The following is a 26,892-nucleotide window of genomic DNA, read 5'->3' as shown; positions in this document are numbered from 1 at the left end:
GCTACCACTCTCTGAATGTGCAGTTGGTGTGCGACCACAGACAGTGCATCCTTGCTGTCAATGCCCGCTATCCTGGCAGCAGTCACAATGCATTCATCCTGCGACAGACTGGTGTACCAGACCTGTTCCACCCACCACATGAAGCTCGTGGCTGGCTGCTCGGAGACGAGGGTTATCCACTCGCCACCTGGCTGATGACACCCCTCCGCAACCCCAACACGCCTGCTCAGCACGCATACAATGAGAGCCATAGCGCCACCAGAAACCTGATCGAACAGACTATTGGCGTGCTAAAGCAACGGTTCCGCTGCCTTGACTGCTCTGGAGGAGCCCTGCAGTACTCCCCTGATCGAGTCTCCCTTTTCATCATTGTGTGCTGCATGCTGCACAACTTGGCCATTCTGAGGGCCCAGCCATTGCCACCAGGGATTGCAGGTCCACCTCAGGAGGAGGAAGATAGACAGGAGGGTGAAGAGGAGGAGGAGCAGCAGCAACGGAGGAGGGAGACACTCAATCTTCTGCCATGGCCGTGTGTGAGCACCTCATTTACAGTGCTTCCAATAAATGAGATAGCCCATGGTGTTTGCGCAGCACAACCACATCATTACATCCAGCTCGCAGCCCCTATCACCGGGCAAAGGTCAAATGAGAAATATCACAAAAAGTGCTACGTCGAATTAACAATTTATTATCGAACACAACTCTCTCTTATGAAACACAACCATTCATAAACAAACAACCATTTACCAACAAACACAACTCTTTCTTATTAAACTGAACTATTTGTTACCAAACACAAATATTTACTTACAAGCATAACTATTTTTTCACAAACACAACAATATATTTACAAACACATCAATTTATTAACACACACTACCCCTATTTGCTAGTAAAGTATTCTTTACTCCCCCTTCTTCAATGACTTCCTTCCCCTTTTGAGTTGCCCCCTCCCAACCCTACTGCTCCTCTGTAATGTGGCCCCAGTGGCTGCAGCAAGGCTGGTGGAAGGCTGGGAGCCAGAGACTGCAGATGGCCTTGCAAGGACGCCCTCGACCAGCTCTGGGCCTGGAAGGCCCGGCTGCAGACTGCACCATCTCAGCATGGGCGGCAGCAGTCTGGGATGGCTGGATTACAGGCTGTGACAAGTGCAATGGTGGAGTGGCAGTGGTGGGAGCAGGAATGCTGCCATCCTGAGAGAGGACAGCACCATCCTGCTCGACCGACACACTGCCGCTCCCCCGGGGCAGACCCTCAGCATCCGGAGCAATCTGCTCGAACACAGATTGCTGGCCTGCTGTGGCACCGTGAGATCCCCGGTGGACTGTGGGTGACCCAGCGAGGATGGCAGCAGTCAGTGCTTGCGTGGCATCAATCTGAGACTGCATGAGAGCAGTCTGAGACTGGATGCCACCAACCACTGACTCCAATACAGCATTAAGCCATTGCGTTGCCTCGGCCTGTGCTACAATAGCAGCTGCCACCTCACCCATTACATGCGGCATGAGGTCTGGGTCCTCACGGTCTCTCTGCGAGTTGACCATCCTTTGCAAACTGCCAAGGATGGGCTCGACAGTGTGAGCAGAGCTGAGTGCAATGTTGGAGGCAGACTCCACCACGCTCCTTGCCAGTGCATCCATGCTCTCGGGCACCCTTGCCATTGCATGCATGAGCTCAGTGAGCATGCCCATCACCCGTCTGGTCAACGCCTCCACATCGACATCCTTATCGGAGTCCTATGCAGCAGAACTCGCGCGCGCGAACTCACCCTCTGGGGTGGTGGCCCCTGAGCTTCCCTTTCCCCATGGCATTGCTGCAGCCCACTGGGTTCCGGGGCTTCCCCCACATCAGACCCATGTACTAGGCTCCCCTCCAGCAATCGCGTGGCCCCATTATCGGACCTCTCAACCTTAGGAGACACAGGCAGTGAGGCTCTGGATCGTTCTTCCTCCTCCTCTCCTGCATCGCTGCCACTGGGAGGCTGAGGGACAGGCTGGGCAGATGGTGGCTGATTATCTGAAAGCATAAATGCACAAGAGTGAGGTTAAGGTCAGGGGAGGGGGGCAGAAAGGGAGCAAGGAATGAAGACATTATACTTAGATGGAAAGTGGGAAAGGCTTGTGGTGTGAGGGGGAAGTGGCATGAGAGAAGAGGGAGAGGTGATGAACATGCCGTTGTTGTCTCCAAGGGGGTTGACGTCTCCGACGGCCACAGCGCCCACAACCTAGGCCCCAATGATGTGCCCCACTCGCTCCTCCAGGTCTGTAAGGGGGTGCAGGTCCGCTTCATCTCCTCCCATTCGTAGCTGCTCCCTCCTGTTGTGAGCAAGCTTGGCCTCCAAGAAAAAAGACAGTGTGCGAGTGAGTGTGCAGCTGTGTGTTTGGCAGATGTGCCTACCATAGTTGAATAGTGGTAAATGTATGCAAGGCATGAGATGTGGAATGTGACTTTTAGTAGGTGGGCATAGTTGGTGGGTGAGTGTTGGGGATGTGGCGGTTTATACAGTGTGTACACAGAGTGAGGTTGAGATGGTGGGATGTAGAGGTTTGTGAAGCATCTACTCACCTTGACCATCCGAGTGAGGTCGCTGAATTTCTTCCGGCGCTGGGTGGGAGTTCTGGGGACCACACTTCTGGCCAACACATCCTGGGTGACCTCCCTCCACATCCTCCTAAAGGCCTGTGGCAATGGCCTCCTGCCAGTGTCCGGGAAGAGCGCTGCCCGTCGGCGTTCCACGTCCGCGAGCACAACCTCCAAAACGTGGTCGCTGAACCGGCTCTCTCTCTCTCTGGGCCTCTGATCAGCCATGACTTCTTTGAGTGAAGGCTTGCAGCTCCTTGCAGGTCCAGTTCACAAGCAGCAATGATCAGAGTGAGGCTGTGCAGCATGATTAAACATCCCCTTTAAGAACTGGAAGGCGCCAGTCTGACTGAGATGACTTTCTAATTGACAGCGCCGGAACTTGATTAACGCTCTGAAGGTAGTGCCCCACTCTCCGACATTAGCGGCCTAAAAGAAATGTGTAGCGCTTGATTTAATGCTCCACTTCCCTCCTGGGGCGCTAAAACTCAGTTTTGCGGTCGCCGGCAGTAATTAGCGCCGGGCTAAAGTTAGTGCCCAGGTGATGTTAGCGCCCCAAAATGGTCGATACTGAATTTTTCCCCCTAAAAGTAGTAAGCCACTATAGCTGTAAAGAGCAATTGGGTGGAAAAGTTTATCTTTTACTTATTGTATTTACGCTTTAAGAATATATTTTGAGAAAATCAAAATATTCAGAGGTATCCCTGCCTCAATTTGCTTGTATATTATTTCTTGCCTTTGTTTTTCTGTTTTTCTCTCGTCCACAACCGTTTGAAAGGGCGCGCAAGCCTGGGAAGCTCTGCCTCACCGCATGGGGAAATTGTGGCCATGAACCCATGGCTGAGCAAACTGTGTGGAATAGAAGGAGGGCAAGTGATCTGGGACACGTCCAATGAATGTTCAGACTTCCTGCATGTTGCTGCCTGAGTACCGCAATGCTGCGTAAAAAGTTGCAGAGATTGTGAAAATGCTAGTTTTAGACCCACAACAAACCACTCGTCTTAAACACAACATGTGAAAATAAAAAGCTCGTGAACAAAAAGGGCCATTCAGGCCTTCGAGCTAATTCTTTTCACAGACTGTGTAAAAGTTGCCCCACGGTGACCTCGACCAAACTTGCTCAATCTCTTGACAGCAGCCAAACACAGGGCATCAGTCTAGTCCCTCAGCCCAAACCAACTCAACCCCAAGCAATGATATTCCATGAATGACACCATTGTGCTTTTGAACATCCACTTATCCTTACAGCCTTCCGTCAAATTCCCCAACAGTTATTTATCTAGAGCTTTTCTTAAAAGAAAAAGGCTTGTTAAGATAAGGAATATTAGTGCTGAAGGATAGAACACTTTCTCATTTCAAGCACCTCCTATCAGTGAAATTTCCTATCATTTTCCCCCATGATATGCCTGGGCCCCGCCCTCAATACAGCACCCTGTACTGCATCAGTGTCCATATCCATCACCAGCTATCCATGCGACTATTCTGAATAAGATTGCTAATAATTAATAACAACAACTTGCATTTATTTAGAGCCTTCAGCATAGTAAAAATGTCCCAGAGTGAATCACAGGAGCAAAGTTTCAGACAAAGTTTGGCACTAAGCCACATATTAAGACAGGTGACCAAAAGCTTGGTCAAAGAGGTAGGTTTTAAGGTGATACTACAAGGTGTCAAATTAGGACTGGTATTGTACCGTGGGCCCCTGCTCACTAGGAATTTAGCCAATACTGCCTGGCATAATTTCAGTTGGCCAACTTCAGTCAACAGAGAAACCAGACTGTCATCCCACCAGTCTGTGTTGGATTCAAACTTGAGTCCCAGATCTGAGAGGACAACATGCGCAAGTACGGTGCCATTTAGTTTCCCTTAGCAAGCTCTTTGGGGGAAAAATTCGGTTGGTTAGTGCCTCCTGTTAGCGCCTTCGGGGGGGGGGGCGCTAACAAGGCACTAGGAACTTAGCGCCTGAGCGCAACGATTTTAGCGCCGCTCACGAAATTGACCAGTCATTTTGCAGTAGCACTAAACACTACCACCACGATCTCCTGCGCCTGCAGATCGAGACGTCAGTCGAACGTGCAACCCCGATAGCGCCCCGGACCGGATATTGAGTCGCGACCCCTGCCTTAGCGCCTGCCGCTAGGAATGGCAGGTAGAGGGGTACGTTTTGAAGTCGGGAAGGGGCTGGGGAAGCACCATTTAAAGGCAGGCGCTTCCTGCCTTTTCCTGTTGGCAAAATTTTTGGTACACAGGTTGAGAGGGAGAGAGACATCTGGAAAGATTTAACACTGTCCTAAGGAGTTTTGGCCCTCAGCACCACTTTGAGGTTCCTAAGCGCCGAGCTCTTTCCTTGGGCCTATCCATTAGTGCTTCCAACATAATTGCTTTAGAGGTCTCTCCAGGCCGAGATTCAAGGCTGCAATGAGCAGGGTGTGGCTGGGTAGCAAGATGGGCCCTCCCCTTTAAGAACTGGATGGCGCCAGTCTGGCTTCCATGGTAACTGGCATCACCTGAGCTTCGGTAGCGTTCTGAAGTAGCGCCTCGCTCCCTGACGTTTGTGCCTTAAGAGAGGTGTGTAGCACCTGATTTAGCGCTCAAATCACCTCCAGGGGTGATAGAGGAAAATTTTGCAGTCGGAGGTGATAATTAGCGCCGGGCGCTAAACTTTGCGCCCAGCCGATATTAGCGCCCCAAAATAGGCGATACCCACTTTTTCCCCCTTTGTTTTTAAAAGAAGTTAGTTTATGTACCATTATTCTGGGAATTTATTTTACACAGCCACTCTTCTGTGGGGATAACGTCTCCCAAAGGCTAATTAATTAATCAATCACATTATTAATTTATGCCCAGTTTTGCAATTTACAGTGTTAAATATTGTTTTTATATCGATATTACCCATACCTTTCAAAATGCTGAAAAAAAACTGGATGGTGTCCCCTTTCAACTTGAGTTCTGTGAATCTTTCTTCATAACTTACAACATAAAGCCCCAAATAATTTTGTTCTAGTTCTCTGAAAACTCTCCAGTACCTCCTTGCATTTTTGAAGGTAGATTGCCAAAAATGCCCACGAAATTTGAAAAGTAGCAGCACCAATGGGTGACACTGCATTAAAATCTGTTTTGACTTGCAATAAAAGGTATATCGCAATATTAGTGTGCTGCATCACTGAAGCTGCATCTTAAGTGTCAAACGTGGCTCAGTGTAGCACTCTCGCCTCTGAGTCAGAAGGGTTCAAGTCCCACTCCACAGATTTGAGCACAAAATGTAGGCTGGTACAGTACTAAGGGAGTGCTGCCCTGTCGGACATGCCATCTTTTGGAGGAGACATGAAACTGAGGCCCTGTCTTCCTTCTCAGGTGAACGTAAAAGAGCCAATGGCTCTATTTCGAAGAAGAGCAAGGGAGCTCTCACCTTGGTCCTCAGAATCCCAACACAATCAGCCCCAACACCAGCATCACCGGGCACACCAGCAGCACCAACATTCACATCAACCTTCTCCGCAATCAACTGAGGCTGCACTGGTCACAGGGCATCATTGCCCGTGCACATTGCAGCCTGGGAGGCCAGCGATGGTCTCACCATATCCAGATTTGCTTCATTTAACACTGTACACCCTGGCTGCCACATGATGCACCAGGTTGGCACCGCCCCACACTAGCACCATAAAGCATCCCTACAATGTCCAAGCCATTCCTTTCGCACTCATCACCATTGGGGGGGTGGATGTGTGTCACCATTCACTACAACTCACTAAGACACTTTCAAAGGTGAACACAAATCTGTCCAAGAAGGCAAAGTGGGTGACAATAAGGATTTCAATGCTTGACTACACATTAACAGAAAGTTTACACAAACATTGACTAAAACACCCAAGTGCCTACCCTTGTGTATTGATGTTGGTATGATTGGACTAGGGTGAGGGTGAGGGTGAGGGGTGGCTAGTGAGATGGAGAAGTGATAATGTAGATAGAGAGGGATGGATGGAGGTGCAAGGTAAGTTGGTGTGAGTAAGAATGTGCAGGAGTAGGGTAGGGAAGGCAGAGTGATGGGGATGTGATGAGTAGAACAGGAGGATGAGGTTGATTGTGGCTTTGCAGTAACGTTTCGTGATCTACTGAGATCATTGAAAGGTTTGCGCCACTGCAGCCTGGTCCTCCTGATGACATCCCTGCTTGTGCCCTCCTGTGCAGTGTGCAACCAGGCTGCGTTGGTGTCCTGGGGAGGTCTCTTCCATCCATGGGAAGGGAAGAGAACCTCCCTGTGTGCTGTGACTCCCTCCAGGGAGCCATGGGAGAGCCTGGGTGCAGCCGTGCACCTTTGTGCAGTGCTTGTCAGTGTTTGCAGCACCTCAATGCTGTAGAACCCTGACAGCACAAACTGTCAAAATAAATTTGGACATGATCCCTTTAAGGAAACTGGCTGACGACGCATCATCAAATTATGTCATCAGTCCCGCTTCCTATTGATTGGCCAGGAACCTCGCAGGGCGGGCTTAACAAGTCCCATCATCGTAAAATCTTGTTGGAGGCCGGGATCGAGACAGATGCGACGTCGCCCGCCACGGACCCGTCAAGGTTGGAAAAATCCAACGTTTCAGGTCTATGACCATTCGTTACAACTGTTCTGATGAAAGGTCATCGACCAGAAATGTTAACTCTGTTGCTCTCTCTCCACAGATGCTGCCTGGCCTGCTCATTATTTCCATGGTGTGGAGATGCTGGAGTTGGACTGGGGTGGACAAATGTAAGAAGTCACACAACACCAGGTTATAGTCCAACAGCTTTATTTGAAATCACAAGCTTTCGGAGCGCTGCTCCTTCATCAGGTGAAGTGGAGAAATGCATAAAGACACAGCTTATATAGTCAGAGAATAATGTCAGATATCTGACATTATTCTCTGACTATATAAGCTGTGTTTTTATGCATTTCTCCACTTCACCTGACGAAGGAGCAGCGCTCCGAAAGCTTGTGATTTCAAATAAAGCTGTTGGACTATAACCTGGTGTTGTGTGACTTCTTACATTATTTCCAGCATTTTCTGTTTACACTTCAAAATTACTTCACTGGCTGTAAGGCGCTTTGGGAGGCCCCGAGGTTGTGAAAGGCGCTATATAAATGCAAGACTTTCTTTCTTTATCATACGTTTGAATATTTCAATGAAGGCGTTACTTAAATCTTAATGAGATGTTATAAGTAAATGCTTGGATACAAAGGTACAAAGCAAAAACCTAATGTTAAAAGCTCTCTGTCACAAGTGATCACATGGGTCATTGTACATCAACCATGGCTAGTAGAACCACACAGGCATTTTGAATATAAGCAGTTTTATGAAAATGCCTTAAAATGGGGACATCCAAGTAACTTATTCAGTTTGGCAGCAACTGTTGATAGAGAAGAGCTTCCCCAAGTAAAATATCTGGAGTATGGTCTGACTGACCTTAACAGCTGCTCTTTATTTTGTGGTTCGGTTTCTCATGGAACGCAAGTCTGATGTAGAAGTAATTGCTCTGTCAATTTTTTTTTAAAGTTCTGTCTCACTCTTAATCGGCAATTCATACATGATTTGCTCTGTATGTGAAGTCTCAGATCACTTAAGTATATCAAACAAACATAACCGCATAGGCAGGGCATTATTTATTGCTAACTTTGCCTACGATTTTTGCCTTAAGAGGCATTAATAAACATTCGAACAAACGTATATATTAGACCAATATATAAATTGGTCACTTTGACATTGTTACCTAATGCATTCTTTACCTTCACCTTTGTTTTCCCTGGCTCTTTTTTTGGTGTTAGTGCTCAGTGACCTGTGGAGCGGGGATTCAGCAAAGGGAAGTCTTCTGCAGGCTGAAGGGCGTAGGTCGAATAATTGAAGAGACGTGCGATCCATTCTCTCGCCCAGCCAGCGCACAGCAGTGCCGACTGCCTGACTGTCTGCACTATGAATGGCTTGCAGATAAATGGCAAGACGTAAGTATGGCCTGATAAGATGAAAAAGTTAACGTCAGAAATGACAGAGGGGCTTCTTTTACGGGGCTTCCTCTCGAGTAGGAACTTCAAATAAATGTTTGCATGTTCCGGCATAAATAGTGCCTACAGTTATTTGACCAGGTGCCAAACCAGATATGCATGGGAACTCGAAAGGAAGCTGCAAACTGTGTCTCCAAATATCCAGACAGTATTGTTTAAATGTTCCTTTTTTTTGGTACCAGAACTTTAACCCTGTAGTGTGGCTGTTTCGCTCATTTTTAGAGAGTCTGCCCAGCGACATATTCCTGGATTGCCTCTGTGTTCTTTGGAATAGGTTGTATTCCTGCTCTTTTCTTTCTGCGCTGGGCTGAATTTCAGTCATATCAAAATTAATGTAATTTTGAGCCTCCAGAATGTTTAAAAAGGATTTTATTCTAGGCATTAACTCTTTGGGTGAAGAAGTACTTTATAACATCAATCCTTTTACTAGTTTCTACCAATGTCCCCATTACAAATTCTGGTCTGCCTTAGATACCTTCTTTTGTTTAGTTATGTTGGTCATCCAGTAAGTGCTCCGAGGGTCTTACTTTGATTCACAATACCCTATATTTACTTGTATTATAGCAGAATGTGTTCTGGCCTGGGTATTCATGTCTTTCACACCAATCTCCCTGAAGGCAAAATGCTTGGTAAGGTGAAGCTTAATTTGAATCATTAAGCTGCTTTATTTCACAGTAGGTGAACATACAGAGCAACAGTTATGGTAAGGTTCACTTAGTTCAATCGGCACAACTTATCTTCGTATAATGATACCAAATAAAGGACATGCTACGCTTCCTCACATCAGTGGGTTGTCTTACTGGACTTAATGTCTTCTATGAGTTCCTCCAACATGAGCCGTCCTGAAGCATTCTCAGTTGTCTGCTTTCCCTCTGCCTCTGCACAGGAAGACAGGGATGAAAGTATTTTCCAACCCAATTGGGGAAGTTTTAACACCCCACCCCCTCTGCCACCATGGGTGCGAGAGGAGCAGGTGGGGTAGGTAAAAGTTTGAAACGCGCCCACTTCCGGTTTTATTGGAGGCGGGTTGGGTGAGCGGGTGACTAACCTGCTGTCAAGAGGCGGTTCAATTATTTAAAAGTGCTCGTTAGGCTGCCGCCTTACATTTGAACAGACTTTTACATTTAACGGCTGCGGGCCAGATTTCCTACGGCTCAGGAAATCCAGCAGCTGAAGGGAGGCGAGAATGGCCGGCTCCAGCAGGTAAGTGCCTTTCCAGCACTGCTTGTGGGCCAGGAGGAGCAGGCGTGCTTTCCCCCAACACCCCAAGCAAACCTGCATCACTCCCTGCGATCGGCCACCCACCCCCATGATATACCTTAAATAGCTACAGAGACTGGTAGTTATAACTCAAACAGTTGGCTTTTAATAGCTTAGAACTGGACAGAACAGAACACACATGTTAGCCTTCTGACCAGCTTCTCAGAAGTGAACTAGGAGGCGGAGCCAGGGGCGAAGTAACAGATCAGGACAATCAATGGCACAGCAGAGTGGTATACAGTACATCAGCATTCCTGGCCAACCAAGAAAACAGCAGGGTTACAATAGATTACAATAGGAAACTATACACAGGTAGAATAAGGTATATACTTATAAGACTTATTTCACCACACCCCACAATCCACCACCCCCTCCAGGATTCAAAGCCCCCCCGACCTGCAAGTTTTTCAGTTTACCCCGCCCCTCCCCGCGATCACCCCTTGACCAATGGTCTCTTTAATTCCCTCGCTCCGATCTTGCCCCTCCCCCACCCGACCAGCGATCTCTTCAACCCCCTGCGATCTCTCCCCCTCCTTCCTCTCCGCCCCCAGCTGCAGCCTTCCAGTGCAGACCTCTCAATCTGGCTGGCTGCAGGCCAGATTTCCCAGTCACTATGACCCCCATCCGCTTCCTCCCCGTAAATATCAGGGCCAATGGGTTTGAGGTATTTTGCTGTTACCTAGATAAGCAAACACCTGTTTTCCAAGAGTTTCCTTATGACATTTATTCTGGCACACTTTATAAACTTGACAACTTTGCGAGATGTGTAATGTTGTTTGTAAAGCCATCGTGTGTCTGCAAGCTTAGAAGTGTGTTGTCTACCACTGACATTAAGATCCAACCCATCATTCAACATTGTATCCTGCAGAAAAATGATTGACCAAACATTTAACGTTACAATTTCATCCATTTGTGCAATTCAAAACCCTGCTAATTTTGAAATAAATCTGCATGGTTTCCTTGAAGTTCCATCCCTGGTGCCATCTTCCCACAAGTAGTTTGATGATTTTAAGCTTCGATTTCTGTCAACTCTTCTGAACCTTTGGGCTGAATTTTACACAAAAATGGGTGGGTTAGGGTCGGGTCAGATGTTAAAATTTAAAAAATCTGAAGCCCAATCCCAACCTGCTCACTTCCGGACAACCAACCCACTCTCAAGAGGCGGGTTGGTAATTTAAATATTTTAATGAGGCTGGCAGTCTCTGATTTAACCACGCGGCTGGGTTTCCCAGGCCTCGGGACACCTGACAGCTGAAGTGAGGCAAGGACAGCTTCGGGGAGAAGGTAAGTGCCTTCACAGGACTGCTTGTGGACCAGGGAGGGGGGCAGGAGTGCTTCTCCCCGGCCCCCCAAGATTCCTCCCATCAGACACCTCCCACCCCCCCACCACCATACAAAGGCCCCTGGGATTGGGGATTGGACCCCCTGGGATCGGACCTACCCCCCACACCCGGCAGGGTCAGGAATCGGACCTCGGACCCCCCTACCCACCCCGGTCAGGGCCAAAAGGCGCACGCTGTGGAGTTCAAATTCCACAGCATGCTCTGCCCCCCCCCCCTCCCGCCCCACCCTGCCCATGTTAATATCCAGGCCTTTAAGTCTATTGATGTTATCTGCATTCCTCCTGCTCTGATATCAACTGTCGACCTTTCTAAAACTATTTTTTTCTGAATAATGGCACTGAAAATTTGGGTCTCTCTGAGGCAGATATAAAGCTCCATCACTTTTTCTTGCACACAATTAATCATGTTGTGATAGGTGAAGAAATGATTTAACACATCTTCCTTCTTTAACTTTATTCGGGCATTCCGTGAAACTTCAGTAAAAGTTAAATGAAAATTAAAGCCTTGGACTTATGGGAGTTTTAAGTAATTCCACCTTCTGCATTGGTTGTATAGATGCCCCTATAAAGAGGAGAAAGGGAATGAAGGCGGCTTTGAGATACTGTAGCGAGGTTCAGGATTGTGATACGATTGTGAATGCACATCGTATTCAAAACCAAATTGGAGAGTTTGAAGCATTAATAACTCTGAAGGGATATGATATAGTAACTATGACAGATGTAGAAAGGACTCGGGCCTTAATATGCCTGGTTATAACATTTTCAGGAGGATAAACAGGAAAAGAGGGTTGGAGTGGTAGTGCTAGTAAAAGATTCGATAATTCACTGGAACGTGAGTATGTCCCGAGGCAGCTGCATTAAAACAGAATCCTGATGGATAGAGGGAGAAATAGGAAGGCAAATGATACAATTCTCGGTGTGCATTACCGGCCAGCAAACAGTGGTGATAAGATGGAAGGGAATATCTGCGGACAGATCAGAAAGACATGCAAGAATAACAGTGCAATGATACGGGGTGATTTGAACTATCCCCACATAGACTAGGATAAAGGTAATGCATGTGGTTAAAGTGGGGAATGTGTTTTAGAATGCACCCAGGACCGCTTTCTAAATCAGTATGTTTCTAGTCCAACAAGGAAAGAAACGTTGTTTGATTTAGTTCTGGGACATGAAGCAGGGCAAATAGCAGATATGAGAGTAGAGGAACAATTGGGAAATAGTTATCACCACATAATTAGGTTCAACGTAATAATAGAAAAGGAGAATGAAGAATCAAACATAAGGATGCTGGACTGGCAAACGGTCAAGTTTATTTATTAGAGATAACTGCAGAAAAGGAATTGGTTCTGAAAGAATTAGCAGATCTCAAGGTGACTAAGTCACCAGGCCCTGTAACATCCATCCTAGGTTGTTGAAAGAAATCGGAGAAGAGATAACTGAGGCTTTGGCCATAACTTTTCAATCCTCCTTAAATAGGTGCTGTTGGACTCGAGAAAGGGCTAGTTCAAAAAGGGAGAGAACAATAAACTCTGTAGTGATGCTCCCTTTTAATTTCCCCCCTTCCTTAAACTTGATAACTTAAACTTATCAACTTGTAGAAGAGTCTGTCACCTAGCACAGTGAGTGCTGGTTCAGTTGAAAAGGGATTTAGACAGATTCCAGATTCAGCGGGGACTATAGAGATCTAAGTTTGAGTCAGAGAAATATGAAAAATTGTCAGTACAGATTTTGAAAGAGTACCTAAATAACAGGGCAAGCGAAATCGGCTAAATATATGATTCCACTCCAAAAAAAGTAATTCATTGTGTGAAGTATATTGAGACATTCAAACATAACTAGGTGATATATATAAGTACTTTTCTTCCTCCTGTTATTAAATGGCCGTCTCCATTTGATATATTCTGTTCTTATTGAATGTAACACACAAAGCCAATCTGGATGCCCCTCCAGTGATGTGGATACCTGCATCTTTTCACATACTTTTAGACATACTTATTTCCACCTCTATAAATCTTCCCAGAGATCCACAGTCTAAGCAACCCACTAATGTCTGTATCATGGGCTGAACGATCCATGACACAGCGGAGCACCATGGAATGTGGAGAGCTATACATAGGTTACTTTATTTACTCTACATAGGATGTCCCAGTGGATACAATTTACATTGCAGTGCAAACCGTGTGGGCCAAGCTTCTCATTTTTAATAAAAGAAAAGGCCAATTAAGCCGTACATGTTTCTACAGATTTGTTAATTGAAAATGATGGATGCATTGAGTAGTTCATCAGTAAGTACATGTTACAGAATCATAGAATGGTTACAGCACAGAAGGAGACCATTCGGCCTGTTGAGCCCGTGCCAGCTCTCTGCAAGAGCACTTCAGCTAGTCCCACTGCCCCGCCCTTTCCCTGTAGCCCTGCAAATTTCTTTCCTTCAGATACTTATCCAACTCCCTTTTGAAAGCCGTGATTGAGTCTGCCTCCACCCTTTCAGGCAGTACATTCCAGATCTTAACCACTCGTTGCATAAAAAAAGTTTTTCCTTATGTCGCCTTTGGTTCTTTTGCCAATCACCTTAAATCTGTGTCCTCTGGTTCTCGACCCTTCCGCCAATGGGAACAGTTTCCCTCTATCTACTCTGTCCAGACCCCTCATGATTTTGAACACCTCTATCAAATCTCCTCTCAATCTTCTCTGCTCCAAGGAGAACAACCACAGCTTCTCCAGTCTATAAACGTAACTGGAGTCACCTATTCCTGGAATCATTCCCATAAATCTTTTCTGCACCTTCTCTAAGACCTTCACATCCTTTCTAAAGTGTGGTGCCCAGAATTGGACACAGTATTCCACACTTTTGTACTCTATACCTCTATTTATGAAGCCCAGAATCCCGTAAGCCTTTTTAACTGCTTTCTCAACCTGCCCTGCCACCTTCAACAATTTCTGCACATATACCCCCAGGCCTCTCTGTTCATGCACCCCCTTTAGGATTGTACCCTTTAGTTTATATGTCCTCTCCTCATTCTTTCTAACAAAATGTATCACTTCACACTTTTCTGTTAGCAGATTGAATGTAGTGTTTTGTCATTCAAATCTTTTTCAGTGGCCTTGAAACCGAATAAGGGATCTTTTTTCTCAGATGCATAGGACTTCTTAAACCCCCATTGGAAATCTTGTATATATCCCAGATGATTTACTGAGTGCAATTAGAGCTGAAGACAGATTTCCAGCCCGTATAAAGTAGTCTTGTATTTATGATCCATTGTAGGCATATTCACTGCACTCATTCAATCCCTATACACTCTTAACTGTTAATGCTAATTACTGTGTTACAGATTTGGATGTCAAGCTGTGAGGGAGAACTGCTGGGTGCAGTGAGATTTGCTGGAAAGAATACTAGGAGGCAATTTGAGCTCAACCTATTAGTGCTCCACTTTACACACCATTTTATAACAAACAGGGCTAATCTGCTGCAGATGGCAGGAATATTAGGCAGTGTGCATGTTAGAAAAGTGCACTGTACGTATTTGTGAATATTGAGTTACTGAGCAATAAGTACCAACTTTCAACAGGATACGCTTGAATCTCAGTTGAAAATAATCTCAAATTCTGTTGAAGATTTCACGATTTCTGTGCAAAATTGAACTGAAGTTAAAAACGGGTTGAATGACCACAGAACCATATTATGGTCTGTCTGGAATCTTCACCTGTCAGTGATACTCGAAGAGAAGCCTGAAGAGGAGCCTTATCATCAGAATCCCTTTGTGAAAAGCTAATCATAAAGAGTGGGTAATTTTCACCTTCACCCCTTGGGCAGTAAACTGACGGATTGGATCGGGCATCCATTGCATGATTGCCCCGGGTTTTCCATGGCTTTTCCACCAAAGTTAAGGCAGACGAATAATAGAGTCTGTGCGGAAATTAGCCCCCAAGATTTTCAATATATTATAGAATATTAGTAGATACTAATGACCCAGTTCTGATGAAGGGCCCTCGACCTGAAACATTGGGTTAGATTTTCGGGGAGCCATCAGGCGGGGTTTCAGGCACGTGGGGGGGGGGGGGAATCCCGACTTTGGGGGTCCCGACACCATCCCGTCCAAAACCCCGCCCCACGTAAGTTTCAGGGGTGGCGGGTACCTGCCCCGCACTGGGACCCGCCGAAACCAGGCGGGAAGGGATTAGTGCCAATTAACTGCCTGTTAACAGGTAGTTATCAGGCAGTTTTTAGCCTAATCCCCATTTTGAGGGGTTTCGTGTGGGTTTCCCGACGGCTCCAAACCACGCCAGGTTAGAGCAGCAGGCCGTCGGGTTGAATGAGTTGGAGGGGTCGCGATGTCGGTGCTCAGGTGAGTGATGGGTGCATGAGTGCAAAGGTAAGTGTGTTTGGTGTGTCTAAAGTGTGTAAAGAACTTTTACTTACCTTTACTTACCTTAACAGCCTTTCTTCCTGTAGCTGTCGGGAGCGCATCACTCAGCCGGAACTGAAAGCTGAACGGCTGCGATCTGTCAAAAGTGACAGCCTTCAGCTTTTAGTGCTGCTGAGATTTCTAAATGAGTCTGCGCAGAAGGACTCATCTTAGAAATCAGACTGTCAGTGTTTGACAGCTTCAAACAGCTGTAAAACACTGATATTTCATCTGTTAGAAATCTTGACAGATGAAATTTCAGTCTGTGACGTCACCTGTTGCCGAGTAGCCCTTAATTGGCCTGCTGAGCCCGCTGGGCGGGTTCAACGAGGTCAATCAAGGGAAAATCGCGCGGATTGGCCGGACATTGAAGTAGGCGGGTCAGAAACCCGAAATGAGAAGTCCCGCCTTCTTCCCGACAGGTTCGACAAAATCGACCCCATTAACTCTGTTCTCTCTCCACAGATGCTGCCTGACCTGCTGAGTATTTCCACCATTTTCTGTTTTTATTTCAGATTTCCAGCAACCGCAGTATTTTGCTTTTGTATTAGTAGATACTTGATGTGGGACTAAATTGTACAACTCTTTCAAAGAGCCAGCACAGGCACGACGGGTCGAATGGCCTCCTCCTGTGCTGTAAGATTCTATGATTCTAGATGGATATACAGCAAAACAGAACAGATGCACTCATAAATGGAGTGGGGTGAGAAAGAAATGGGAATGCAGTAGTAATATCTACTGATGTTAATTGGGCTTGCTTGCGTACATTCTTGGGCATAGCAACTCACCCAAGCCACTGTCCCATAGTGATATCCGCCCACTTTGTTTAAACAAAAATATTTCATTTAAATGTGGCCCAAAGTGCGCCACGTTCCCTGCTCCCAGTTTTTGGCCCATATATCAGAATCTCACCTGTTGATGGGTTTAAAAAGCCAGCAACATCACGAAGGGCAGCAGTTAATCTCACTCCCCCAGGTGGTACTTGGCGTCTGCCACTGGGACTTCCTAGGGGTAATTTTCCGACTTGGCACTGCCAGCAGGGAGCCTCGTCCATGGACAGCACATATCGGAACTTTAGGTACTTGCTGTGCATGGATTCCAAACTCTTTGATCAGAAAATTACATGTAGTGGGCAACCAAATTGCCAATATGTGCTCTCTGCCGGCAAAGGCTCCTGTCAGCAGCATAACAACAACTTGCATTTAATAAAGCGCCTTTAACATAGTAAAACATCCCAAAGCGCTTCACAGGGCCGTTATCAAACAAAATTTTGACACCAAGCCATATAAGGAGATATTGGGACAAGTGACCAAAAGCTTACAGACGAACATACGAATTAGGAGCAGGAGTAGGCCACTCGGCCCTTCGAGCCTGCTCTGCCATTCAATAAGATCATGGCTGATCCGATTACTCCACATTCCCGCCTACCCCCGATAACTTTTCACCTCCTTGCTTACCAAGAATCTATCTACCTCTGCCTTAAAAATATTCAAAGACTCCGCTTCCACCGCCCTCTGAGGAAGAGAGTTCCAAAGACTCACGACCCTCTGTGAGAAAACATTTCTCCTCATCGCTGTCCTAAATGGGCGACCCCTTATTTTTAAACAGTGACCCCTAGTTCTAGATTCTCCCACAAGAAGAAACATCCTCTCCACATCCACCCTGTCAAGACCCCTCAGGATCTTATATGTTTCAATCAAGTCACCTCTTATTCTTCTAAACTCCAGCGGATACAAGCCTAGCCTGTCCAACCTTTCCTCATAAGACAACCCGCCCATTCCAGGTATTAGTCTAGTAAACCTTCTCAGAACTGCCTCCAACGCATTTACATCCTTCCTTAAATAAGGAGACCAATATTGTACACAGTACTCCAGATGTGGTCTCACCAATGCCCTGTACAACTGAAGCATAACCTCCCTACTTTAGTATTCAATTCCCCTCGCAATAAATGATAACATTCTATTAGCTTTCCTAATTACTTGCTGTACCTGCATAGTAACCTTTTGTGATTCATGCACTAGGACACCCAGATCCCTCTGCATCTCAGAGCTCTGCAATCTCTGCACCATTTAGATAATATGCTTCATTTTTATTCTTCCTGCCAAAATGGACAATTTCACATTTTCCCACATTATACTCCATCTGCCAGATCTTTGCCCACTCACTTAACTTATCTATATCCCTTTGTAGCCTCCTTATGTCCTCTTCACAATTTACTTTCCTACCTATCTTTGTGTCATCAGCAGATTTAGCAACCATACCTTCAGTCCCTTCATCCAAGTTATTTATATAAATTGTAAAAAGTTGAGGCCCCAGCACTGATCCCTGTGGCACACCACTCGTTACATCTTGCCAATCAGAAAATGACCCATTTATGCCGACTCTCTGTTTCCTGTTAGCTAGCCAATCTTCTATCCATGCCAATATGTTACCCCCTACACCATGAGCTTTTATTTTCCGCAATAACCTTAGATGTGGCACCTTATCAAATGCCTTCTGGAAATCTAAGTACAGTACATCCTCCGGTTCCCCTTTATCCACAGCACATGTTACTTCCTCAAAGAACTCCAATAAATTGGTTAAACATGATTTCTCTTGTACAAAACCATGTTGACTCTGCCTGATTACTGTGAACTTTTCTAAATGCCCTGCTATAACGTCTTTAATAATAGCTTCTAACATCTTCCCTATGACAGATGTTAAGCTAACTGGCCTGTAGTTTCCTGCTTTCTGTCATCCTCCCTTTTTGAATAAAGGAGTTACATTTGCTATGTTCCAATCTAATGGAACCTTCCCCGAATCTAAGGAATTTTGGAAAATTAAAACCAACGCATCAACTATCTCACTAGCTACTTCTTTTAAGACTCTAGGATGAAGTCCATCAGGACCCGGGGACTTGTCAGCCCGCAGCTCCAACAATTTGCTCAGTACCACTTCCCTGGTGATTATAATTTTCTTGAGTTCCTCCCTCCCATTTCCTGATTTACAGCTATTTCTGAGATGTTACTTGTCTCCTCCTATAGTGAAGACTGATGCAAAATACCTGTTCAATTCAACTGCCATCTCCTTATATTCCATTATTAATTCCCCAGACTCACTTTTTATAGGACCAACGCTCACTTTGTTAACTCTTTTCTTTTTTAAATATCTATAGAAACTCTTACTATCTGTTTTTATATTTCTAGCTAGCTTTCTCTCGTACTCTAATTTTTCTCTCATTAATCTTTTAGTCATTCTTTGCTGTTATTTATATTCTGTCCAATCTTCTGACCTGCCACCCATCTTTGCACAATTATATGCTTTTTCTTTAAGTTTAATACTATCTTTAACTTTTTTAGTTAACCACAGATGGTGGGTCCTCCCCTTGGAATTTTTCTTTCTTGTTGGAATGTATATATTCTGTGTATTTTGAAAGCTTGGTTAAAGAGCTAGGTTTTAAGGAGCATCTGAAAGGAGGAGAGAGCAGTAGAGAGGCGGAGAGATTTAGGGAGGGAATTCCAGAGCTTGGGGCCTAGGCAGCTGAAAGCACGGCCGCCAATGGTGGAGCGATTAAAATCGGGGATGCGCAAAAGGACAATTACCCTCACATCTACTTGGAGTTCTCTGTATGAGTAAACCATTGGCTGTTTATCTGGCTAAAATCAGGTATTTGCCTCTGATTGGGCGAGGAATGTTCTCATGAACAACTACGACTTGTGTCACAGTACTTCCATCTCTCCCGCAGTCCTCAGTGGAAAAACTCTGTCAAGTTTATTCTGAAGTAAAATAGTTTACATTTGCCAACCTACACCTATCCCTTGCATAAGTCATAAATACCCCATGTATATATTTAACACCTTATCATGTCAAACAATGTATTACTTTTGAAGCACCGTGATATATTGATATATAGGCAAAGGCAGATGCTATTCTTAGGAAGGTGGCATTGGAACAATTTTACTTTAGTGGGGCATCATGTTCTTGAAAAACTATTTCAAAAACACTTCAACTGGGAGAAAGTTATTACTGCCTGTGAGCAACAAAATCTACCTCAAAAAAGGGCATATTATAGTAAACATGACAATGAATGCAGTTTATAGAAAGAATGGCGTGATCATGGGCTATGTAATTTTGATGTCTGAAGTAGTTTACTTGGATAGCCATGGTAGGTGTGAATTTCTTGAATTTTAGAATGCAGGCTATTGAAGAGAAAGTCATAAGATAGATGTTAAAGTAAATTTTCTTTGTCTAGAAAATGTCTGGCCACACATGTGCGATACCATATAGGCTATTGTGTCTGACTGTACAGGGTCCTGTCTGCGACAGTATAGATGCTTATAGATATGCCTGAATCGATCAGTAAAATAGATCATATTGGATTCCAAATTCAGTTCAGACTGCACGTGGACCTGAAAGTCCATGGGGGAAAAATTCAGTTGGTAGCGCCACCCGTTAGTGCCTTAAGAGGGCAGGATGTGGATGGAGACCAAGATCAACCCTCCCCTTTAAGATAAAAACAGAAAATGCTGGAGAAACTCAGCAAGTCAAGCAGCATCTGTGAAGAGAGAAACAGAGTTAACGTTTCAGGTTGATGACCATTCATCAGAACTCCCCTTTAAGAATTGGACGGTGCCAGTGTGTCTGTGTTCCATTGCTGACTGACATCACATGAGCTTCGCCAGCGCTGTGAGGTAGCGCCTCGCTCCTTGGCCTTTGCGCCTTAAGACAGATGTGAAGCGCCTGATTTAGCGCTCCAATCACCTCCAGGGGCGATAAAAGCCAAGTTTGCAGTCGGAGGCGATAATTAGCGCCAGGCGCTAATCTTTGCGCCTGGCCGATAATTGCGCCCCAAATGGGGCGATACCGAATTCCTCCCCCCATGGGTTTCTGTACTCAACACTGAGTCTGCAAAAACTGAAAGAAATCCCACATCTGTGCTTCTTACACGTGTTTTTGTTCATGTTTCTAGTGCTCTGCACCATGTGGTCAAGGTATGCAAAACCGCAAGGTGCTGTGCGTCAACCACATCCAGGAGCAAATGGAAGAAAGTTACTGCAACCTTTCAACCAGGCCTCCTCCTGTGCAAAACTGTGTCACTGCACCTTGTGAATATGTCTGGATTACAGGAAAATGGTCACAGGTAACGATTATTCAGAATCTTGAAAGTGATGCTATTTTTGTGACATTTGTAACATTCTCAAGACATATAATGGCCTTGAATTCATTACCACAGTGACTACACTGTAAGCTGTAAAGCGCTTTGAGGCATCTGGTGGTTGTGAAAGGCGCTATATAAATGCAAATCTTTCAAGTCTTTCTTTATGGTCGGTATGACGGCGATCTGTCAAGTTCCGACTGCACATGGGTTTCGCCAGCACGTTTCACCTTCTCATTCAAATCAACGTGCTGGTGAAACGTTGGGCTAATTGCCCACCTACTACAAATTAATTACCCTGAAAATATTTACGTCTGGTGCAAACCGGCACAGGAAGCCTGTTGTACAGCGTAATGGGAGGGGGATGAGAAAATTGTATTGCAAACCTGTTCCAAACATTGCTGCTGTCACACAAAAAGCAAATTTGTTTCCAGCGGATTAGATTATTCATACTGAAAGAAAGGGATTATGTCCATTATTCCAGCTGTGTTTTGCATTTACCAATAGAGTTAATCTTGATTATTGGGTAGAAATAGTTTTGAGAACAGTGAATGGAACTAATGTCACACCTTACGTTTTATTAACTGACTATTGTTTTATGAGGTGAGCCATGGCCAGGAGAGTCAAAACTCCCCCCTTTTAGAAGTCAGGTGGGATCGGACTGGGTCACCTTACCCGACCAGCAGTTGAAGGGTTCCCGCTTGGGGAAACGAGTTGCTCTTAGCAAAAGCTCACTGTGCATTTATGGCAGAAATAGTCCGAGTAAATACTTGTTTCTATTCAGCAACAGAAGTTGTGGCAGAAAGAAAATTACAGACAAGTACAGGTGATCTTTAGAATCAGTGAGTGATAAAAACAACATAAGGGGATTGGCTGAAAAGAGGGAGGAAGTTAAACATGTTCCACACACATACTGTAACTGTGTGTTCTAAACATGCATTTTGTGAAACAAAGAGGTAAATTTAAGAAGAAAGCTTACAGTGAACATTGAAAAGAAGCAAAGACTTTAAAACAACAGAAACTGGAAGAGTAAAAATAAAGAATTGAGCACTGAGCAGTGGATGCATTGGTTGTCATCTTCCAAAATTCTATAGATTATGGAATAGTTCCTGCAGATTGGAGGGTGGCAAATGTAACCCCACTATTTAAAAAGGAGGGAGAGAGAAAACAGGGAACTACAGACCGGTTAGCCTAACATCAATAGTAGGGAAAATGCTAGAGTCTATTATAAAGGATGTGATAACAGGACACTTAAAAAATATCAACGAGATTAGACAAAGTCAACATGGATTTATGAAAGAGAAATCGTGTTTGACAAACCTACTGGAGTTTTTTGAGGAAGTAACTGGTAGAATAGATAAGGAAGAACCAGTGGATGTGGTGTATTTGGATTTTCAGAAGGCCTTTGATAAAGTCCCACATAAGAGGTTAGTGTGCAAAATTAAAGCACATGGGATTGGGGGTAATATACTGGCATGGATTGAAAATTGGTTAACAGACAGGAAACAGAGAATAGGAATAAATGGGTCTTTTTCGGGGTGGCAGGTGGTGACTAGTGGGGTACCGCAGGGATCAGTGCTTGGGCCCCAGCTATTCACAATATATATCAATGATTTGGATGAGGGAACCAAATGTAATATTTCCAGGTTTGCTGATGACACGAAACTAGGTGGGATTGTGAGTTGTGAGGAGGATGCAAAGAGGCTTCAAGGTGATTTAGACAAGTTGAGTGAGTGGGAAAATACATGGCAGATGCAGTGTAACGTGGATAAATGTGAAGTTATCCACTTTGGTAGGAAAAACAGAAAGGTTGTGTATTATTTAAATGGTGATAGATTGGGAAATGCTGATGTACAAAGGGACCTGGGTGTCCTTGTACACCAGTCACTGAAAGCAAACAAGCAGGTGCAGCAAGCAGTTAGGAAGGCAAATGGTATGTTGGCCTTCATTGCAAGAGGATTTGAGTACAGGAGCAAGGATGTCTTACTACAGTTATACAGGGCCTTGGTGAGACCACACCTGGAGTACTGTGTACAGTTTTGGTCACCTTACCTAAGAAAGGATATACTTGTCATAGAGGGAGTGCAGCGAAGGTTCACCAGACTGATTCCTGGGATGGCAGGACTGTCGTATGAGGAGAGATTGGGTCGACTAGAGTTTAGAAGAGTGAGAGGGGATCTCATTGAAACATATAAAATTCTGACAGGGCTAGACAGACTGGATGCAGGGAGGATGTTTCCCCTGGCTGGGGGGTCTAGAACAAGGAGTCACAGTCTCAGGATACGGGGTAGGACATTTAGGACTGAGATGAGGAAAAATGTCTTCACTCAGAGGGTGGTGAACCTGTGGAATTCTCCACCACAGAAGGCTGTGGAGGCCAAGTCACTGAATATATTTAAGAAGGAGATAGATAGATTTCTAGACACAAAAGGCATCAAGGGGTATGGGAAGAGAGCGGGAATATGGTATTGAGATAAAGGATCAGCCATGATCATGTTGAATGGCGGAGCAGGCTTGAAGGGCCGAATGGCCGACTCCTGCTCCTATATTTCTATGTTTCTATGAGCACTATTCATCTCTATAGCCTTTTAAAATAAGTTGTGGGCAAATCAGCAATCTCCTCTGTTTCCTGATTGTCTAAGAGTCAGGAAGTGAAAGGAGCTCCGCCCCACGTGATCCCAGGTTCGCATACGCCCAACTTTGCGCTCCTGGGATCCATGGGCCACTACACTGCGCACAACTCCGCAATGTTTGAAAGAAACTTCTCGAAGGGAGGTTCGCACAGATGTCAGCGGCGTACTCCTTAGCTACACCGCCGACGCAAATTCAGGGCCATATATAATATACTAGCTGGAGTGCCCGGCGGTGCCGAGGGTTTTTTGAGGGCATATTGTTATGAAAAAAGTAGAAATAATTTTTATACATATAAATGAGTTTGTCTGTCTGTGTGGGAAGGAGAGAGAGAGAGAGGGAAGAGGAGAGAGAAGGAAGGAGAGAGAGAGAAGGAAGGAGAGAGAGAGAGAGGGAAGGGGAGAGAGAGAGAGAGGGAAGGAGAGAGAGAGAGGGAAGGAGAGAGAGAGGGAAGGAGAGAGAGAGGGAAGGAGAGAGAGAGAGGGAAGGAGAGAGAGAGAGAGGGAAGGAGAGAGAGAGAGAGAGAGAGAGGGAAGGAGAGAGAGAGAGGGAAGGAGAGAGAGAGGGAAGGAGAGAGAGAGGGAAAGAGAGAGACAGAGAGAGAGAGGGAAGGAGAAAGAGGGAAGGGGAAAGAGAGAGAGAGAGGGAAGGAGAGAGGGAGAGAGAGGGAAGGGGAGAGAGAGGGAAGGAGAGAGAGAGAGAGAGAGGGAAGGAGAAAGAGGGAAGGGGAAGGAGAGAGAGAGGGAAGGAGAGAGGGAGAGAGAGGGAAGGGGAGAGAGAGGGAAGGAGAGAGAGAGAGAGAGAGGGAAGGAGAGAGAGAGGGAAGGAGAGAGAGAGAGGGAAGGAGAGAGAGAGAGGGAAGGAGAGGGAAGGCGAGAGAGAGGGAAGGAGAGAGAGAGAGGGAAGGAGAGAGAGAGCGGGAAGGAGAGAGAGAGAGAGAGAGGGAAGGAGAGAGAGAGAGAGAGGGAAGGAGAGAGAGAGAGAGGGAAGGAGAGAGAGACAGAGAGGGAAGGAGAGAGAGACAGAGAGGGAAGGAGAGAGAGACAGAGAGAGGGAAGGAGAGAGAGACAGAGAGGGAAGGAGAGAGAGACAGAGAGGGAAGGAGAGAGAGACAGAGAGGGAAGGAGAGAGAGAGAGAAAGAGGGAAGGAGAGAGAGACAGAGAGGGAAGGAGAGAGAGACAGAGAGAGAGAGAGGGAAGGAGAGAGAGACAGAGAGAGAGAGGGAAGGAGAGAGTGAGGGAAGGAGATAGAGAAGAGAGGAAGACACCCCAGGGAAGGGGCTGGACTCAGAGCCCGGCGGGTGAAGAAGGGCAGTTGCCATTTTGTGAGGTCGGCGGGAAGTTTGAATTGCGGCGGCCGAAGGAAGGATAAAGGCAAGCTCTCCCTCCCTCTCCCACCCCTTCACTCTTTCCCTCTCTCTCCCTCCCCCCTTTCTCTCTCTGCCGCTCTCTCTCTCCCCCCTCTCTCTCCCCCCCTCCCTCTCCCTGCCCCTCCCTCTCCCTGCCCCTCCCTCTCCCTGCCCCTCCCTCTCCCTGCCCCTCCCTCTCCCTGCCCCCCCTCTCCCTGCCCCTCTCTCTCTCCCTCCCTCACCCTCTCTCCCTCCCCCTCTCTCTCTCTTCCCCTCTCTCTCTCTCTCCCTGCCCCTCTCTCTCTCCCTCCCTCCCCGCTCTCTCTCCCTCCCTCCCCTCTCCCTCTTCCCCCTATCCTCTCCCTCCGACTCACCTCGGTACCAGAACGGAGTATATCCGACACCAGGAGGCCGGGTGCCCATCGCACAGAAGCGAGCCCGGGGTTCCTCATGTTTAACCAGGCGGGCCTTTGGACCCGGTTGGCCGGGCGGCAGTGGAAGGCCTTTCGCTCCGGACTCCCGTGTCCGATTTAGGTCGGGGATGGCTCGTTTGAAAGCTCCGGTTTTCCCGGTCCTGCACTATTGGCAAGAGAGAGAGGGGGGAAGGAGAGAGAGAGGGAAGAGGAGAGAGAGAGAGAGGGAGGGAAGCGGAGGGAGAGAGAGAGGGAAGAGGAGAGAGATAGAGAGAGAGGGGGGAAGGAGAGAGAGAGAGAGAGAGAGAGAGCGGGGGGGGAAGGACTTAGAGGCAGGCCGCGGTGACCATGCACGGCCTAGCGCTTCAGGCCCGGCCGGGCTCTCGGGCAGTGACTCACCTCAGCTGAGCTCCCGCTTCGGGAGAGAGAGAGAGAGAGAGCGAGAGAGAGGGGGGGGGGAGGAGAGAGAGAGAGAAATTCCTGAATCAATACTAATGAATCAACAATTTCCTCACCTCCATTACCATTTTTTTTAGCTTCAGGCCCGGCCGGTCTTTAATGGCCGCCACTTAGCTCAGCTCAGCTCCCGCTCGGCAGTTTGAAGGATTAGGCCCTGCCCACAAACGCCATGAAACGCCCCCCCAATTGGTCAACTATCACGTCACTCAACGCTAATGAGCGGTAGGATTGGTCGACCGCTAATGAGCGGATTTTGTCCGTTTTTTGAATGGTTTTTGTATACTGTCGGAACAATTTTTGTCTGACCAAAAAGTAAATACGCATAGGTTTTTAATACGCATAAATTCCCTAATCATAAGCTTTCTTTTGATATAACATATGTGTAGGTACGCTCTATAACTTTTGAGTGTATGGCTGGCGGACGGACATACACGCAGACAGACAGACACGCAGACAGACAAACGGACGGATCCTTTTATATATAGAAGATATTTCAACTTTTTCCAGTTGTCATGATTGTGACACCAGTCTACTAAAATCAGTGGCAGACACAATGTAACACCGTCTTGTACAACAACTTGTACTTATATAGCATCTTTAACATAGAAATTCATCCCAAGGCGCTTCATATAGGCGTAATCATATAAAAATGGATGCTGAGCAATGTTTCCCCTCATTTGTTTTGGGTGCACAGCCCCTTTAAGGGGCCGCGCGGCTCAAGTTAACATTGAAACAGTCGATCCCAAGCTGCGCGGGACCAGCAAACAATTGGGTAGCCGCTTATAGGAACGTTGATACTGAGCCAAAGGAAGAGATATTAGAAGGAGTGCGAGGTGGCCAATAGGATCAAAGAGTGGCGGCCAAAGTTTCCGAGTATTGCCATTTGTCCTGAGGGGAGGGGAAGTAAAATTTAAATTGAAACTCTACCTTCCTGTCATCAGCCTGTAGCCTGGCCCCCCCTGCAGATCCTCCGTTTTGGCATGGGTCTCGGAGCAGGTAATAGTGTCAGGTCCTGTGGGCTGTTCAACAAGTGGATTCAGCAGATGATTAGGTCGGAGGCCGGGAACACGCCTTCACTGGGCTTGTGCCTACTACAGGTGCAGATCCAGCAACGCTTCATGGAAATCCCAAGACAGCGCGGTGGGGGCGGAGACTGACTTTACAAGTCTCCGTCCATTTCTCCTCCGTCCATTTCTCCAGGCACAGCGCAGAGGGAAATTTTCCCTGCTATTTCTTCCATGAGCGCCGCCACAGGAGATTCACTGGCAATACATGACAAGTCTTGTGTAT

At 46.3% G+C, this 26,892-nt stretch overlaps 1 protein-coding gene across 2 annotated transcripts in view; it reads left to right on the top strand.

Annotated features, from left to right (window-relative positions):
- The window catches only part of LOC147106027 (A disintegrin and metalloproteinase with thrombospondin motifs 20-like), a 288,734-nt gene that overhangs the window by 184,444 nt on the left and 77,398 nt on the right, over positions 1–26,892 (top strand). For both annotated transcript variants that reach the window (XM_086008707.1, XM_086008708.1), the window contains exons 19-20: positions 8,375–8,548; positions 20,565–20,735. In XM_086008707.1, the coding sequence (XP_085864833.1) occupies positions 8,375–8,548; positions 20,565–20,735 (345 nt within the window). The remainder of the gene's footprint in view (positions 1–8,374; positions 8,549–20,564; positions 20,736–26,892) is intronic.

This window comes from Somniosus microcephalus, chromosome 16 (assembly GCF_052327205.1).
Source record: "Somniosus microcephalus isolate GS21.2 chromosome 16, FLI_Smic_1.0, whole genome shotgun sequence".
Classification (NCBI taxonomy): domain Eukaryota; kingdom Metazoa; phylum Chordata; class Chondrichthyes; order Squaliformes; family Somniosidae; genus Somniosus; species Somniosus microcephalus.
The sequence above is the reverse complement of the archived record's forward strand: the minus strand, read 5'-3'. Positions and strand labels throughout refer to the sequence as shown.